The 18,996-nt window shown below is 33.6% G+C and overlaps 2 protein-coding genes across 2 annotated transcripts; both read right to left on the bottom strand.

The window, feature by feature from the left end:
• Positions 1 to 3,495: 3,495 nt before the first annotated feature.
• LOC140798197 (serine/threonine-protein kinase PBS1-like) lies at positions 3,496 to 8,255 on the bottom strand. Its single transcript, XM_073151963.1, has 5 exons — positions 7,806 to 8,255; positions 7,118 to 7,323; positions 6,749 to 6,938; positions 5,292 to 5,683; positions 3,496 to 4,342 (listed from the first exon to the last, which is right to left on the bottom strand). The coding sequence occupies exons 1-5, from the start codon at positions 7,921 to 7,923 to the stop codon at positions 3,848 to 3,850; spliced, it is 1,401 nt and encodes a 466-aa protein (XP_073008064.1). The 5' UTR covers positions 7,924 to 8,255; the 3' UTR covers positions 3,496 to 3,847.
• An 8,473-nt stretch (positions 8,256 to 16,728) lies between these two features.
• LOC140797990 (glutaredoxin-C5-like) lies at positions 16,729 to 17,655 on the bottom strand. Its single transcript, XM_073151707.1, has one exon. The coding sequence runs from the start codon at positions 17,581 to 17,583 to the stop codon at positions 17,188 to 17,190; it is 396 nt and encodes a 131-aa protein (XP_073007808.1). The 5' UTR covers positions 17,584 to 17,655; the 3' UTR covers positions 16,729 to 17,187.
• Between the last annotated feature and the right edge of the window lie 1,341 nt (positions 17,656 to 18,996).

The following is an 18,996-nucleotide window of genomic DNA, read 5'->3' on the forward strand; positions in this document are numbered from 1 at the left end:
CGGCAGACGTAATGGATTGTCAAAAAGGACGAAATGTTGAATTCATTGTTATCATGTTCTAAGTTGGACCAAGATATTCTACATAAATGGATTATGGATGTCAATTTTGATTAGGAGACTAGTTAATTACCATCATGTTGACTATATTGTAAATTTAATTATCTCTTTTCATTACTTGCTAATAAAATCCTGCCCCTAATTTGCTAAGATCTACAAATCCATTACTGTTCCAATTGGATAAAACTAAATTAAGCCTCCAAAATACTGAATCTCGTGAGATTAATAAGTTTAAAACTATGGCTGCTTAATTTCAGATGTTATATTAGAGGAAAAAGATGAGGCTAAGTTAGAAAATATGAAGCATCAATTGAAATAAATACAATATTTAACTTGAAATTAGTTTCGAGCATATATTTAATATCAACGCTTAAATTAAAATTATTTTAATTTGAACTAATTTTGAGCTAATTTTAAGCATGAGCTTAAATGAGTCGATCAATAAATTATTTCAAACCTTAATCAAATCAAATTTAAAACTACCGTTGCTTAATTTCAGATATTAAATTAGAGGAAAAAGATGAGGGTAAGTTGGAAAATATGAAGTATCAATTGAAATGAATAAAATATTTGACTTTTTTGTTCCTTCTTGTTAGCGGTGTATTTGAGCTTGGTTCTTATTAAACTTGAATTGAAATTAGTTTCGTGCATATATTTGTGATCAAAGCTAATTTTAAGCTTGAGCCTAAATAAGTCGATCAATAAATAATTTTAAAATTTAATCAATTCAAACTAAATTTTGAGTCTAATTAAGCTTGTATAATTAAACTAAGCTTGATTTAGGTCTAAATTAAGTCTAAAATAAGACATAATTCATATATATATAAACTAATATAATTAAAATTTAAAACTAAATTCTATAGTATCAGAGTACATAATAATCTACTTAAGATAAATCTTAGAATATAATAGAATTACAGTATAGTATAAAATATATTACTCATATTATATATATATATATGTATGAACTTTATCGAGCCTTATCAAAGCCAGCTCAGCTCATGATCAAACTCGGCTTAATTATTTTGACTACTTCTAATTTTGCTCAGGGTGTGATCTTGATAGTAATGAAGAAGATAGATGGTTACTGGTAATACTTAGTCTATCTGGGTGTTTAAAAAGGGAAGACTATTCATTATAATCATAATGTTGCCATAGACGAAGTTGGTGTATGCTTTGTGGGCTTGACGAGCCCCAGACTCTGATTGAAATAATTAGGTACAAAATATTAGTTGTTGTTCTGAGAATAATAAGCTCAGGGATATTATTTTAACTATGTATTATTGGCTTAATGAAGAAATAAACCATGTATTATTGTCCTTTCTTCTTTCATGCGGCAACTGATTCTAATGAATGTTGTTATATATAATCAATTTCGACCTGCATTCCTCTCTTTAAATTCTTAATTGATTGATTTTTATTTATTTATTTATGTGGTAAAACTTTTCAATTTTTCATGCTAAATTTATATAATATATATATATATATATATATATATATATATATATATAATGGTCATTATATTTGTAAAATGACATTATTGCCGCTAAAATTGTTACTATGGTTAGTTTTTTTATCATAGAATATTCTTAACGGATAGTTAAAATTAATAAATATATATGAATTATTAAAATTCTTCTTTTTTCTTGAAGTTTAGAGTGATTTTCTTTTACAAAATAATAAAAAAAATATTTCTTCTACTATGTATGATATTAGATAATATTAGATAATTTTAAAACTATTTAAGTAATTTAAGTGGCAATTATAATATTTTATAAAATTTTAATAGGAATTTTTTCTACGGATTGGTTTGAGTTGATAATTTATCTAGCTATGGCTATTATTATATAGCAAACTTTCCTCTTGTAAAAAGGGATATCGTAGAACTAAATTACCTCAAGAAATATGAATCATATAGGTTTTTTAATTTTTTTTATTATTCATAAATCCGAAGACTAAATATAGGTTAGATAAAATGCCAACCCGCTCTATTTATAGATGCACTTAAATCTCGCTTTAAGTCATGTGTGTCGTCGAACAATTGCTCAAAACTAAACTGGAATTACCGAGCTGCTCTTCCAAGCAACCACATCGCTGAAGCTATCAATCAAACTAAGTTATCAAGCCATTAAATAATTTTTTTCATAATAGTTGTTTGAGATTAAAGTTAATTCTTGGTCATAGAAAAATGTACCTATTAACTCTATTAAAATTAATTTATAGATAAACATCTAATTATTACGTAAAAAGAGGTTATCAATACGAGAAGAGGTACCAAGAGAAGTGAAAAGAAACATAGAAACCGTTCAATGCCGAAAACTTTGAATTGATTCCACTGCTTATATCCACTTTTTTTTTTTTCTAAAAGAAATTATTATTTTTCTAAACTTTATTTGACCTCTTGGGCTCAGATCAATGATGAAATCTTTAAACAAGAAACTATGATAAGGCCTCACCTTTTCCTTCTAGATGTCTCTCAGTAAGGGTATTTTTGGTATTTGACACTATTTTTGCATTCATACGCTTCTAAGATATTTTTTTAATGTTTATATCACTCTCCCTTAAAACACATAATTTTCGTATATCAAGTTAAATATAAAAAATAATAATTTTTTTTAATATTTATTTGCATATATTTTTTAATTAAAGGGATATATGTCCTTTTGCCCGTTAAATTACTAAAATTTTAGCTTACAACATTCAAGGAGTATTAAAGAGTATACATAAAAATAAGGAATTTTAGAGGGGTATAGATGCAAAAATCTCTAAAAAAAATGGTTAACCTACTTATGATAGTAATTAAATCACTTCTATTGTGGATTTCAATATAATGTTAGGGTTTCTTTTACATAATAGCCACTAAAAAGCTTTTTAAAATATCATAATTATTCTTAAACTTTTATTTATTTATTTTGTGTGACTATTTTAGAATTTTCATTATTAAACATCCCTAACAAGTGGGTGATAGAATTTTAGAGGGAATGCATAATATAATTTTTGAACCATTCTAAAGAATTTATGCACATGAAAAAGTATATCTATTTTTAATTCATTTATTTCCAAAGTCAACTTTGACCTGCATGATGACCAAATAAACTCGGTTTTGTCTACCTACTTAAAAACTACTTTTAGCCATTGGCTAATTAATGTCTCTAGATCAACACTTTGAATACAAATAAAATTATATTCTTTTGCAAAGTTAGTTGTGCTACTTACTTACAAATTACTGATAGGCATTGAACTAAACTCTCCCTAATCATGCAATGCTAAGACTAATATATGCTTAAATAAAGTCTTCACCGTTAGTTTCGAAAGAAAAAAATTATAAAGGAGTTAAAGCGATACAAATGATATTTTCCCTCGAAAAATAAGAGTTGAAAGTAGAGAGGGGAAAAAGAAAAAAAAAAGAAGATAAAATGGAAAGATATAAGAAACAAATTGCAAGACTGAAAAGTATACATTATGTACAAGTATACAAGCATATCCTGTGTTGCTTCTTGGTTTATGACAAGGAAGAAGCTCACTCACTAAGGAGGGGAATGTAGGAAACATGTTCAACTGGTTTATATCCTAAGAAGAGGCAATTCCAAGAGGGAGGATATTCTTACTCCATAAGAGTCCTCTTTCTCACAAAACTGTTCATAAATTTACATGTACAACAAGAGGAAATCGTAACCAGTAGAAAGCTCCCCAGATTCTCTGAAAATGTACACTGTTAACTTCCCACCTTCCACTGTGATTTAAATGAAGGAAACTGTAATAAGAAAATGAGAATATTTACTTAGTATCTCTAGCCATTTTCGCTTGGAGAATTGAAATTAGCCTGTGCCTCGGCAATAGCTCGTCTCTTCTCCCTCCAATTCTCGCCCCATAACTTTGCTTCTGCCACAGCCCGCTCCCTATCGGAATTCTTATTCAATAACCCAACTGTCTCCTTGGGAGAGTCCTCTCTTTCCCCGTTCGCTTCCCACTTAAGGCCTGATCCTCCTGCCGTATCATTCTTTGGTAGCAATCTTCCCCCTTTCTCCTCACCACCCCTATTTTGCCTTTCACCACCGGCTCTGCTGTTTGAGGTGCTGGTTGCATTAGGGTCATATGATTGGGATGCCAAGTAGGACAAAGCAGTCACTACATCAGCTATAAGAGGGCGGGATACAGCTTCTGGTTGGATGCACATGAATGCTACAGCAAGAGCTTGATATAGACCACGCGTAGGATACCGTCCTTCAAGCCTTGGGTCAGCCATCTTTTGGAGCTTCCTTCGGTCATTGAACAAAGGCCGCGCCTGTGTGGAGAATACATATTAGTATGAGGTTAACTTCTATGAAGGGTTGAACTGAACAATAACACAATCTGACTGGATCAAACTTATGAAGCATATAACATGAGACAAGAAAATCTACAACTCATTCATACATTCCAACTTCCTAGTTGATACGGAAAAAGTGAACTGGAGACTTGATATATCTTTCCAGCCTTTACGAATGATCACACCAATTGCAAGTCCAAACCCTAAAAGTTTCGGGCCAAAAGCATTCTCTGTGCATCATAATATACTACTATATTCAATACTAACCATCAAAGTTCTTGTACAATGTATTAAACGTATCAGCAGGATATTACTAGCATCATTTAAAGATAGCAGTTCATAATTTTCTAAAGGTAACTGCTTATCCTGGACTCCTTTCACTATGTTAAGCCGATCAAATCCAGAGAATTGTCCTCTATACCAGAAGATCATCATACTACCATGACTATGCAATAAGGAATAGGTATCTATTCATGGAAAATAGGGGCAGTTTTTTCTATTATTTAAACACTTTGCAAACATGATACTTACCAGCCAAAAGAATATTCAAGATTATTATAATAGTTCCATTACTCTCTTGAAGTTTCTATACCCACCTAGTGATTGTTTACAAGAACAAAAGTCATAAAAAAGGCCAAAGCTACTCCATTAGAAACTTGACACTTTCATGAACATTACCTAGACAAGAAAGAAAATAGTATTCAACGGCCTGAACTGTTTAACTTGTGGTCATTCTGGATAAAGATAGCCACGGTAATTTTGCAGAACACAGGAAATCTGGAAAGAACATGTAGTATGCAAATGGGAGCACAACCAGTGTTATTTCTAAGTACTGCTCTACACTGATCAGAGTGGAAAATTTTTGAACAATTTAGTTACAAAGTAAATATGTAATTCCTTGCATAAGTACTTGAGAAAAGCTTACCCATGAAACAAGATTCTGTTCTGCATGTGGTTTACTGTTGTCTATTGCCTTTCTGCCGGTAATCAACTCCAATAATACGATGCCGAAACTATAGACATCTGACTTGACAGTTAATTGTCCAGTCATAGCATATTCAGGAGCACAGTATCCATAAGTTCCCATTACCCTTGTTGAAACATGAGATTTGTCACCAACTGGACCTAGTTTTGCAAGGCCAAAATCAGATAGCTTTGGGTGAAATCCCTGATCCAACAGTATGTTGGATGACTTGAGGTCCCTGTAGATAACCGGGGGTTTGGCTATATCATGAAGGTACTCTAGTCCTTTTGCTGCACCTGCAGCAATTTTCATCCTGGTAATCCAATCGAGTGGCTCCTTGTCAAGTGGAAGATCTGCAAGAAGTCCGATGGTCTAACGTTATTGAAAGAAAAAGCATGCTTAAACATGAACAAGTAATGCATTGGTTTTCTAGATCTCCTAAAATTGAAAGTTGTATTTAAATCCATTTTGTGGTTAGCAACAGACAAACGAGGCCAGTCCACAGATTTCAGATATTGGTTAATGCCTTTAGGCATATTACCGAATCACAGGATGGAGAGCTCGAACTATCTACTGAAAGAATATAAATTTCATGTTTTAAATCAGGAATAACTTCCCACTTACAGTATGTAAGAGCAAGCAACTTAAAGATAAGGAAATAACACAAGACGACTACTAAAATGCATTGCAATAGAAGGCGGAAATGACTTTGAGACGTTGCGTACCATCAAGGAGAATTTAAGAAGGAATGAACCAGCACTGAAAAATGTAATCTATATAAGGAAGCACAAATAATATGCATTCTAAGAAAACAAGCACTTACTAGCTTAAAACTTGGAGGACTTCTGATTGGCAGCAATCTGCCGAACCTCTAACATTCTATTTATAGTATCCTAAAATGACAGAACCATCTAAATAACATAGTGCATCTGATCCCCAACTGCACCACAAGTTATAGACTATTGAGTATAAATTTAACCATAAATTAGATTTCTCTTCTCTTTTTTTTTTTTTTTCTTTTCTGATGACTCTTTAAAGCCTTTACTGATATGTGACACTGTCATACAGACACATATGAGCAGAATGACAAGATAATGACCTAATTGCATATTTTGATACCACAATTTTGTCTACCTTTAAATCGTTCTAGACCCATCGCCTTTGAGCGAGAAGGAAATGAAAATGTAAGAAAATAAATGAGCAATGTGCAAAATATTTTTCTTCTTTTAATTTGATTGTGAAACCACAACCACTACTAGATACGCTATACACACACACAGGAGAAGATGTGAAATGGTACATCATACATACATACACACCTATATATATATCAACACAAATAAAATTGTCAACCATTAGTTGTGTGGTCAAGAATCACATGGCCAAGCAATCTACTAACTTAAAGCAAAGAACCATACCATGTAAGTGATCTTCCAATGATCCCAACGACATATACTCATATACAAGAAGGCGCTGATCTCCTTCGGAACAGTAACCAATTAGATTAACAAGATTAGAGTGATGCAATAGACTGAGCATGAGAACCTCCACTAGAAATTCTCTATTCCCTTGGAGCCCATTCCTATCAAGCTGCTTTATAGCAACAACCTGCAGCATACATTATCCGATATATCAAACTCCAGTTCACTCTGGCAAAATTGTGTTCATAGAAATCTGTATTATGGTATACTTCTTCATGATTTATCACATCCTCTGCTGGATTTGACTTATAGACAGTACATAAGATTGCTTACAATGTATGATAACTTACAAGTTATAACAGTTACCTTGCCTGTGCTCTCAAGACATCCTTTATAAACTCGTCCAAATCCCCCTTCCCCTAGAAAGCATTCTGGCCTAAAGTTTTTCGTTGCAGCTGCAAGCTCCCGAAAGGTGAAAATGTGTGCAGAAATGACAACGTCAGAATTATCCTTCTGTGTCGATGGTTCCCTTTGCAACGCCGAGTTGCCTTTTGTTCTCATTTTATCAGCTACTGCATATCCATGTAGAAATGCATTACAACCAATGGGTACAAAATAAACTAACCAATGACAATATATTTTCAAATTTAGGCAAGATTTCTGCGCTTCACAATCAAAGAATCTCAACAACATAAAAGTCAATAAAACACATATTAGTCAAAAATTTCTCAAGTACTAATCAACCCTAGTGACTCTACTCTGTTAATAAATCATACAAGCGAAGTATCAAAATTATTCAGAAGCAGAATTAGAGCATGAAAGATCAAGATGCATCTAGAATCAGCTAAACTGATACCAAACTATGTAATGGACTCCAATCCAATATGATTAACCAAACTTAACACACTCAATCAAATTTAAATCAACACATCACTAAGATTAAATGACTAAGCGACGCCAATAACTTGTAAAATGTTCAAATCAGAACTAGCTAAGTCCCAATTTCTACGTTATAATTATCTCTACATCTAAGAGAAACCCATCTAATCCTCACCCGGAGGTAGCTTCTCGACTCGAGGGGGCACCATGGGCTGCTCATCCCTCCTGTTCTCCCTCCAGTTCTTGGGATTTAACTGCTCCTCCTCCGAACCGAAGCAAGGGCAACAAGCCATCTCCCAAATCGATCAGAAATCCCACCAAAACCCCGAGCAAAATCAAATATTTCCCTCACTTTCATCAAAATCTCTCCTCAACCTCTCGCATTTCAACCCTATTTCTTCCGAAAGACAGACGTGGGCGTTGAATTTTGAGCGAGATTTCAGTGGGTTTCAATTCAACCCGCGTTTTGAGGAGATGGGTTAGAGGAAGAATCGATTTCCACGACGAATTGAGGAGAAGAGAAGGCAGAAATGGGAGGAAAAGAGCGATTTTTTTCCCCGGCTCCGCGTGTGAAATCTCGATAGTGGACTCGAAGAGCCGTCCAATGCGTCGGCTATGAACACATGGATGCTACATTACATTCTATATATATATATATATATTATTTATTTATTTATAAAAAGAAAATTTTCTTTTAATTAATGGAATCTTCCGTTTCACACCTTACATTTTATGTTTATTATCTTTCCACTATTTCTAATTCAATCTATTTTTTTCTTCAGGGAAATTAAAGAATAATTCTACTTAGATCCTTTTAAACTAAGAAAAATATTCATATATAACCCCTTAAATAACTAATATTTAAAAAAAAAACGTATGCAGAAAATAGTAATAATTAAGAGAGTATAAATAAAATACTCCTTAAAAAAAGCACCCTCAATATAATATTTTCTATGATTTAATGAAAAGCAAAGGGCCAAATCAAAAAACTTACACTGTATGGTTTGGAATAAAAATATATAATTTAATTTGAATAATTTAGAATTTTTAGGAGCATGGTATAAAGACTAATAAATATATAGTATTTCGTACATATAAACGCTTTCTAATTTGATCTTTGGAGTGGAAAAAGTATAATATATTCAAATAAATGGTCTACTAAAATTAAAGTGGGAGGAATTAGTCTAATATATATATATATATATGAAAACCCTTGGTTTTTGCTAGTATTATATATAAATATATATATAGGCATACATAAATAAGAGAATTCAAAGGGTATACATAAAAAAAATCTACCTTAAAGAATTAAAAATATATCATTCTCCAGTTATAATTAGCTATAATTCAAAGTAGATTCCAGGAAAGAATTCCGGTGGGCATAGGAGGTCATAAAACTTATTTTTTTCTTAAAATTAAAAGAATATATAGACGGATATCTCCGAGTTCCAAATTTTATCGGAATATAATCAGGTCGCTAATTAGCTTGTTTTTTATAGTCGCTCAAATGATTTTAGGAACTCTTATGTTCATCTTGGCAAAAATAATCTCTCTTTTTGTTTATGTTTTCCTAATTCCTAATGTTTTATGCCATTAATTTCAGTATCTTTTAACAAAATAAAAACATCTTTTTATCCACCCTTGCTTTGAAAATTGAAATGGATGGCAAATTTGGGGGGAAAACACTACATTAAAGTAATCTTTTTTAACTTAGAGTCTCAAGTTGTTGGAAAAGAAACATCACACCTAACCATAAACTTGTGTAAATTTCCTTAGTCTTATGGTCAATTAGAATGCTTAATGATTTATATTAAAAAAAATTCTTTGTTTTTATTGAGTTAAAAATAATAATTAAACTAATATTTCTTGAATTATTATAAGTAAAATTAAATAGACAATCGATAAAATAGATATTGTGAAGGTTAGACATAGCCGAGAGGGTTAATATGTCACAAAAATAAATAAAATGGTCTATATAAAAATAGGTAATAGTTAGAGGTCGAGGTACAAATATCTCTTTTTTATTTGAATATAAAAAGTTTTATTGAAATATGTAAATTAGGGTTCATAAGTTATCACTTTGGATGATTCAATGGTCCTTTTTCCAAATTTTAGTTAGAAAATTAGGGTTTGGTCTTTCCCTAGATATACCTTGACAAAGAGTACAAGCCACAACATAGAAAATGTGATCTTGGTTGTTGGATTTTGCCCCTTGAAATGAGTTAAAAGGGCTATTAATAAGATTACATTAGGAAACCACTTGCAAAACTTAGAAGACCAAAAAAAAAAAGAGTCTTTGAATTGGGTGAGAACTGGCCACCTAATCACCTAATTGATTTAGTGGGGATACATTCATATATATATATATATATATATATATATGTGAGTTTTTTAAAATTAAAATAAAAAGATATAGAAGAGGAGTTCAAATGAAGAGGGAGTAAGCAAAGTTTAATGTTTAGATATGAGGCAGATGAAGGATTTTTATCAAATTGTTTGATGACCAAATTCTTGGATTGGAGTGAACATGAACCATAGAGTTGAAATTTGCCACTTAATTTTTTAAAAAAAAAAGTTTGTTAGCTCTTCTCTTAAACTAAGAAAAAAAATAATAAGAAATTTATAATAAAATATCTTATTTTTAAATTTTATATTAAATATAATTACAATTAGCCCTTGAACTATCACCCTTAAATCTTTTTATTATCAATATAGAATTTTTGAACTAAAAAAAAAGATAATTATACATACTCTATGAACTAAAAAAATTCTTTCATTGCTTATGAAGAAAACTTGAATTAAATTCAACCTAATTATTTAACAACTATTGAGGTTAATAGAGAATGTTCAATTTTAAAAATACCTAAAATAGCCTTTGGTATAGTTGTTAATATGAAGCACTTGAGCTAACTTAAGCAAGAATATTAAGATCACTTTGTATATATATATATATATAGTTGATTTAACTCATTTGTATGATAATTATTAGTCAAATGGACTAATGACAGAATGTTTTTGAAATAATAAAAGGAAAAAAATTGTTTGGATGGTAAATAATCAAATGAAAGAGTGTTAGTAATTTTAAAATCAAAAGACATCATGTTTTCTTTTTCATTTAATAAAATTAGTAATAATTTATTATTTAATCAAAAAATCATAAGTTAATATTATCTGAAAAAGAAGTTGCTTAAATATTAACCAACATGTGATTAAAAGGGGAGAACTAGATCACCTAATTTAGGTTCTTTTCCATTAAATATTTGTTTTTTTAATGATTTCGTAAGTGAGATATGCTCTTCAGTGGGTTTGAATTCCTCAATTTGATTAATTGAGAAAAATAAGATTAGTAAAAAAAAAAGTTATAGATGACTTTTTAATCCAATAGGTTCTTCCTTACATGATAGACAAAGTTTGAGTTATTCTTCATAGACTTAATTGTGAAATTTAGATCTGAGTCAACTTGATTCAATTAAAAAAATAATGATACATAGATTGGTCAAACTTGTGAAATTAACTTGCCTGGTCAACTAAAAACTAGATTTGAAGTCAAACATCTCTGAGTATTATTAAAAGTATATACATTAGTATTTATTTCAAAGATATAAAAATAATTCAGTTTAGCTTTAATTTCATCAGTATGTGTGCATGAATATACACAATTTATAGAAGCATAGTCTTGACTTTCTACGACCCTTAGCATTTAGGCAAATGCATTCGCCCGACAAAGAAAGCACAGTCTTCGAAATGAAAATAGGGACTCTCTCCCTACCGGCTGTGCTAGGATTTGGCGCAAGATCTCTCCATCTTTCTTAGAGGTCCTTTTCTTGCCGACAAGCTCTTCTCGCCCCCTCCCCTAGCTCGAGTAGCTAAGGAGAGGGAGATGTCTTTTGCCTCTCCTCCCCCCTTCCACTTCCGCTCCCTCTTGCTACTCTCTCCCTTATAGGCCTCTCTTCTTTTCCCTATCTAACCCTAATTCTCCTTCTTACCGGTGTTTCCCTCTCATTGATGTGCTTTTCGCCATTGTTTTTTGCCCATCTACAACAGTCCACTGCCAACTCCTTGCCACAACCTGATATTGGCTCCTCCTCACAGCTATTTCGCCCGCTCGCTGCTATCTCTCTCCTCCTCATCATTATCCTATCCCTCATTGCTGGCAACTGCCATCTCCCATCGTTGTCACTACCCCAATTGCTACTTTTCTTGCTACTGATCGTCGATGTTTATTTCATGTCATTCGTTGTGGCCATCTATTATGGTCGTGAGTTTATACCTATTTTATAGTTCGATCACTCTTTGTTTGTCTTTTTTTTCCCTTCATGTTTGTTAGATTTATCTCCGTAGAAGGTTGAGAGCTATGAACCTATAATTGTCGAATTGCGATAGAGCCACATGTTGATCTTAGGTCAATATGTGTCTGTGCATCTCCGAGTGCTTTTCTTCTTGATGTATATTATATGTGAGTCCTAAGTCTTGATATCTTGCTTTCTTTAATGAAGTGCTTACTATTATAATCAAGTGGGGAGCTTATATCAACGAGTCATCGCACTATTTTTCTCTTAATTTATGTATCAAATTATTTTATCGAATGAATGTAATCTATGGCTATGAGCTTTCCCTAAATTTTAAAAAAAAAAAAAACAGGGCATCAAAATCCAATAGAAATATCCACATAATGCCTATCAATTATTTTGTATATATAGATTGGTCTTATAGTATAATAAACCTATCTTATATTCAAATTTGAACTTGATTCCCAAGTATATCAAATTATTTTTGAATTGAAGATGACAACATTAGTGCTCGTATTGAAATATTTAGTTGCCTCTCGAAGTCAAATCACATTGTCGGCTATCATTATTATTCCTATCTTGATCTAGAACATTTAAAGTGTCTACTTTCTAAGACTTCAAATTTTTCTAAAAAACTAAAATAAAAATAAATCTAAGACTTCAAAACTTGTGATGTCTCTAGTTTTACTTTATAATTGTTGAACAAAAATAAAAATCTTCCCCTGATTTATGACTTGGATGTCTTATCTTAATGATGCATATTGTAGAGAAAAACAATTTGACTAGAATTTTCAAACTTATATAATAGATTATACAAAATGAGAATGGATTCACAGTTCTTTCTATCAACAAAAAATTGTTTTCCAAAAATGATCTTGGAAAATTCAAAACCAAGTTCATCTCCATCCTTAGCCAATCTATGATGCTATCAGAAAGATAAAATAAGCTTTAGGATCAGGTGGAACCTCTAAGGAGTCATTTGGAGCAGATTGGATTAATGGGTTTGTTGTAGAGAGAGGAGGTAATGTATTATCATGAACAGTGTGTCAATTTCTTCTTCAACTGAGTGTTGGTTGGAGGATATATCATCTTCTTCAACTGGGTGCTCAGTGAAGAATGTGTCAACTTCTTCAATTATGTGGTCAGTGGAGGATTTGTCTGCTTCTTGCATTTGATGCTCAGCACTGGATGATCTTTCTCCTTCAATTGAGTACTCATTGGATGATCTGAACATCTCAAGGAACTCCATATCTTTACAATCCCCTAAAATGAAGAACTAATAATCTCTCTCAAGTAGAAAAACACTTGTTCATGGAATGTTACATCCATTGAAACGAAGAACTAGAAGATGGATGATAACATCAATAGCCCTTTTGAGAGGAGCCATACCCAACAAAGACACACTCCAGTGCTCATGGTTCATAGTTTGTTAAGTTGGTGGATATGTAAATGAACATATATACATCACACATCCAAGGATAGTACAATGATTATATAACACATCTAAAAGCCTCCTGAAGTTTAGAACATGCATGACTACCCAGTAATAGAAAATGAGTAACCTCCAAGAGAATGAGTTTGATGAGGCACCAACTGAATGCATAAATTTACTCAATTCTCTATTGACATACAATGAGTATGGATGTTCTAAAAAATACAATAAGTAGGAGAAAAGCGTGGCAACACTATGAGGCTTGGTTAACTCACTAACTAAATTATGTTACAATTTAGAGATGAAACAAATAAAACATCATTAACAGATAAAGAAGAAGACAAAGGTACAGTGGCAACACTGACAATTAGAGAAGACACACCATTGGCATTAGTAATGGTTGTTTCTGTACAACTAGAGAATAAGTCATATGATCTATAGCACCTGGGTCAATTATCCAGGCACTATTTCTAGTAAAAGAAGGAAGAATAAGAGTAGAGTTAGATATATCAGACTTAGTGACAAGTCTAGAAGCAATGGCTGAGTTAGATCACCTGGGAGAAGTCATCTTACCCTTTGAATGCCAGTAAGGGTAACCATGGAGCTTGAAGTATGTGTCTATAACATCATCTTTGCAGTGAGTACACTTACGAACAATAGCATAAGCAGTCCCTTCATTTGATGTGATCCACCTCAAGACAAACAATAGCATAAGCAGTTTGTAGATTTGGAAAAGGTGTCATAGCAAGAACTCAACTACGAACCCACAATCCAATTGAGAATCAAGAGCAGCTAAGAAAACATATAGATGTTGAGAGTAGATCATTGTAGTGTATTTCTCAATCTCTCATGAACACTCCATAGTGCAATGCTCAATAGGGTCAAACTCATGCCATAAATAAGAAATAAGTTTGTTTGGCTGCCTCCCATATTTCCTTAGCAGTAGACAAAGGAAGACAAAGCATGTCTTTAGTCATAGAATCAAAAAGCCAAGGCTTAACCAAACAATTCTCACCCTCCTATGCTAGTGCAATCTTAGTAACCAGAAATAAAGCTCCAATGCTTTCTACCCCTGATCTTATTTTGAGCATTCAAAGACCACTCGATGTAATAGGTACCATCAATTCTAAAGTAATTAGGAAAGGCACTTCTAGCATATATAGTGGAGGTAATACCATATCAAAAATGTATGTTGAGAAAATAATTTATGGTAATCTTCTTGAGTAACAATATGGTATATATATTAAAAAAAAACTTAGCTATAGTAATAGCCGAGGAATTAGGGGACAAGAGAGATTAGAGGAGAAAATGACAGAGAGAATAGAGGAGAAAGATTTTCGCTATATCCATAAGATTGACCTGCACTGAATCTGATCGAGCACATAATTACATGAAATATAAATCCTAATATATAATAAGGACTATTCACAATGGCAAGGAGGTGTTGAGCTTGCGACATGAGTAATGGTATTAAATTATTAATGAAAATATGTAATCTCTTAATTTTATTTTGCTTAAATTTCATAAAATATTAATTGCTAATGTTTAGACTTTATACTATATTATAAATTTTTTTAAAAGATTTATGAAGATATGGAAAGAAATCGTCAGTTCATCAAGAATTTTATCAACTAAACATGAGACAGATGATTGCTTTCACCTGTTGAATCATCTAAATTCATCTTCTAGAATGTGTCACTTTTAGCCAAAGAATAATATTTTTATGGTCAAAAGTGTAAAAGTAAAAGTTTCTTTAGCCAAAGAATAATTATTTCAAATTATTCATCTACCTTTATATATATATATACCTAATTATCCAAATCCCAAGTCCATCCTCACCGATATATAAAAATTTAGAAAAAAATATCAAAAATATTGAATGTTTTTTGTCTTTATTGTTGTTCATGCCTTACCCATATGGATATTTATTATTTAACCTCTGAATTTTACTTTTAAGGCCCCCAAATAATCAACCACCGCTACCCTTTGTCGTCCTCCATTCTTTGACAATCGCCGTAGCATTAAATATCTAGCAATCTGTCCGGATTCGATCTTTCCTCACTGTCTTACTTTTAACTTTTCACATGGATCTCTAATTCATGTGACCAACAGCCATTAGATTCGTAACTCGTGAGGCTATCACTCATTAAAATCTCATAATTTTGTTAAGTTCAGATTTGGGTCATATTATAAGTCAATAAAAATAAAATATGGGCAATTAATAAATATCCATAGACTGTGGCTGTGAATAATAATAAATGCAAAACTGAGGGTGTATCTGATCAATTTCGAAAAAAAAAATTCTAATTAGCTGAGCTATGTGGAATTGACACGTGGATATTTATTATTATTATTTGATTGTGATATCATTTAACACGCGTGGAAGGGGGGAGAAGCTTCTAGATTTCCTATTAATTTGTATACTTATATATATATATATATATATAAGTAGGCCATAGACCATATCTACACCTTGTGTTTGAATGAGGAATTAAGGTTTAATGTGATCAAGCCCAAGCCCAATACGAACAATCTTAATTGTAAGAAGATAAGGTACATTTTATGTGCATAAGAAGTTGTTACATTTTTATTCAAAACAAGGGCTAAACCTTACTCAGTTCAATGTGTATATATATATATATATTCATATATTTATTATTAATTTTGTAGAGAGAGAGAGAGAGAGAGAGAGAGAGAGAGAGAGAGAATTTGGCAGGAGAAGCCGGGCTGTTGCCATGTGTCAATCAGGGGTTCAGCGAGGGAAGCCTCGTGATTTGCGCCTGGGATCGCGCGTGCGAGCTGGTGCAGGGGGGTGGTGGCAGGCCGCTCTGACTGGTTTGACCGGCAGCTGTCGGCCCCAGGCCCAATAAAATAACGAGCCGTTCCGTACGGACGACCGGCGCTTTCGATGATGTCATCTCAAAGCATCTGACGTGGCGTCATCACACCTTCATTCTTAACCTCTTCCAATGTGTGTGTGTATATATATATATATATATACAATATTATATCAGGCTATGGTATGGCTTAGAAAGCAAAACATCTACTTAATAATTACAAAGCATTGTGGTTGGCATTATACATCTAACTCTCAATGGCTACGTTGTTTTCCACTACTACTACTACTACTACTACCGAGAGACTAACTAATCTGCTAACTAAGCTCTTCTTTGTATCTTAGTGCCTGCCCAGGTATTTTTACACTTTTCCACCAAAAAGTAAAGGAGAAAAAAAAAAACTACTTCTGGACACCCGGTTTTATTCTTGGAGTGGAACTTTGTAGTACATTCCCAGCTAGATAAAGCTGGGCACCAGTGCACTCAACCAAACATACTTAAGTAGAAAACATAAAGAAGGTGATCTCAAGAGCAAAGATATAAAGAAAACAAACAAACATGAAGATTTAAGTAATAAAGACTTCTTCTTCTTCTTTTATACATCATGATGTCAATGATCATCAAACCAACTCCAACCCCCACAAAACAGCAACAACACTTACAACCCTCTCAAACATACAAAACCAACCAACCAAACAACAAAACTTAGTTTCCAAATTCAAAACGGAGAGGCAGCAGCAGCAGCAGTAGTTAAAGAAAAAAAAAACATAACACACCAACCTGGCCTCCTCCCTCTCTCTCTCTCTCTCTCTCTCTCTCTCTCTCTCTCTCTCTCTCTCTCTTTTCTCTCTTTCTCTCTTCTTTTTTATAACGTACATAGATGTACGTCTCTAGGTTGCATGCTAGTAATTACTATGTTTTTATATTAGGATGGGAAAAGAGATTAATAAACAGGTTAAAGATATTATTATTTAAGTATGGGGGGATTATAATGAGTAATTAGAGCCAGAGAGCGCCGGCTTCTTTGAGGAGGGGGACGAGGGTGCCGTTGATGTGGGAGGCCATGACCATGTCCATGGCCCCAACCAGCTTCCCACCAATGAAGACGACGGGGACGGAGGGCGGGCCCCCGCCGGCGCCGACGAGGAGGGAGAGTGCCCGCTCCACCTCTGCGCCACGTGGGTCCTCGTCGAGCTCGTAGACGGTGGGGTGGACCCCCATGCCGCAGAAGAGCCGCTTCACCGCGTGGCACATGCAGCACGTGCTCACGCTGAAGATCACCACCGCGTTCTCCGCCGCGAGCCGCTCCACGCGCTCCAGGGGGTCCGCACACCCCGAGCCGGACGACCCTCGCACGTGCCACGCCTCTGCCGCCGCCGCCGGAGAGTACTGCATGGTTTTGTTCTGCTTTCTCTTAAAACACCTGTTTGTCGGGGGAGCTTCGAGTGGACAGTAGTGATAACTAGTGGTGGGAAGAGGAGAGGGGAAACGGGGGGATTATTTATAGAGGACGGATAGTGGCATTCTTGGGATTAATACCAACATTAGGGGTATAATCACCAACTCAGATTGAAGCTTAGGTGTTAACTACCGTCAGCACATGCAAAAAGGTTAAGTTTTCTTCTTTTATTTTTATTTTAATTTATTTACTCACATATTACACCGCTTGTAGTTTATCAGTTAATATATAAATTTGGGAAGGTTAATTTCTGACAAAAATGCAATGAAAACAGGGATCAATTTGCAAAAATATATCGAGAAAAAGAAAAAAGGACAACTTTTTGCGACGATGAGCCCAAAAATAGAGGAACAGTATGTTGTTGCTCTTTGCAAAACTTTCACTTTTTCCACCTCCTTTTTGTCTCCCCTTTCCAGCAACGTTTTATCCGCTGGGCATCTCATAGCTCTCCAAATTGAGTCAGATTTTATTCAGCTATCCTACTCCTATCCAGGGAATTATTCCAGAGTAGCTATCCATGTACCTCTCCCAGGAATCTCTCACATCATCTCTGTATATGGTTCTGTAGCTAGCATCCATTCCAATCTAGTCATTTGTTTCCAGGGCAATCACTAGTTTTGTCTCTACAATTGTTCTTCTGTACCGAAATGGTTATATTTGTACATTCTTTGGTAATTAAAAATTCTAAATACAAAAATAGAATTTTTAATTATATTTTAAATATGTAAAAATTATTTGAGGTGTTTATAAAACGAACTAACTGTTAACCTAAATTACGTATTTAATGAACAGATTATATATAATTTTTATTTAATATTTTAATTAATTTAACAAACTAGTTGGGTTAGTAGTAGTGTTAGGAAGAATTAGAGAAGTAGTTTTGTTTAATAAATAAATAAATTTTAAAAAAAAAGTAATGTACCACGTGGGAATGCGGCACGTGGGAGGCAAGAAATGATGGGTGTCGGCGAAGTCTGCGGCACGTGGGAGGGACACTGTGGGACGCGCCGCGGGACATTTGCGTGCGCACGGTAACCACAGCGGCTATCGTACGCCTCCAAGATTTAGTCCTGTCGGCTTCCCGTTTCCAATCCAAAATCCAATCCCCATATATTAATATTTAAAATCATTTTTTAACTGGAAAATTAATTTGAAAATCTTTAAAATAATTTTTAAAAGAACAAAAATGGGTTTAACTTTGGGTCAGATGAGGGGTTGTGGGCTGCTGCTGATCACGAGGCCATAGTTGGCCATTGGATTAAGAGGGGAAGATCGAATCTTGATGGTTGTTATGAGAGAGAGAGAGAGAGAGAGAGAGAGAGAGAGAGAGAGAGAGAGAGAGAGGTAGG

Source organism: Typha latifolia, chromosome 11 (assembly GCF_019914945.1).
Source record: "Typha latifolia isolate L0001 chromosome 11, TyphaL0001v2, whole genome shotgun sequence".
Classification (NCBI taxonomy): Eukaryota; Viridiplantae; Streptophyta; class Magnoliopsida; order Poales; family Typhaceae; genus Typha; species Typha latifolia.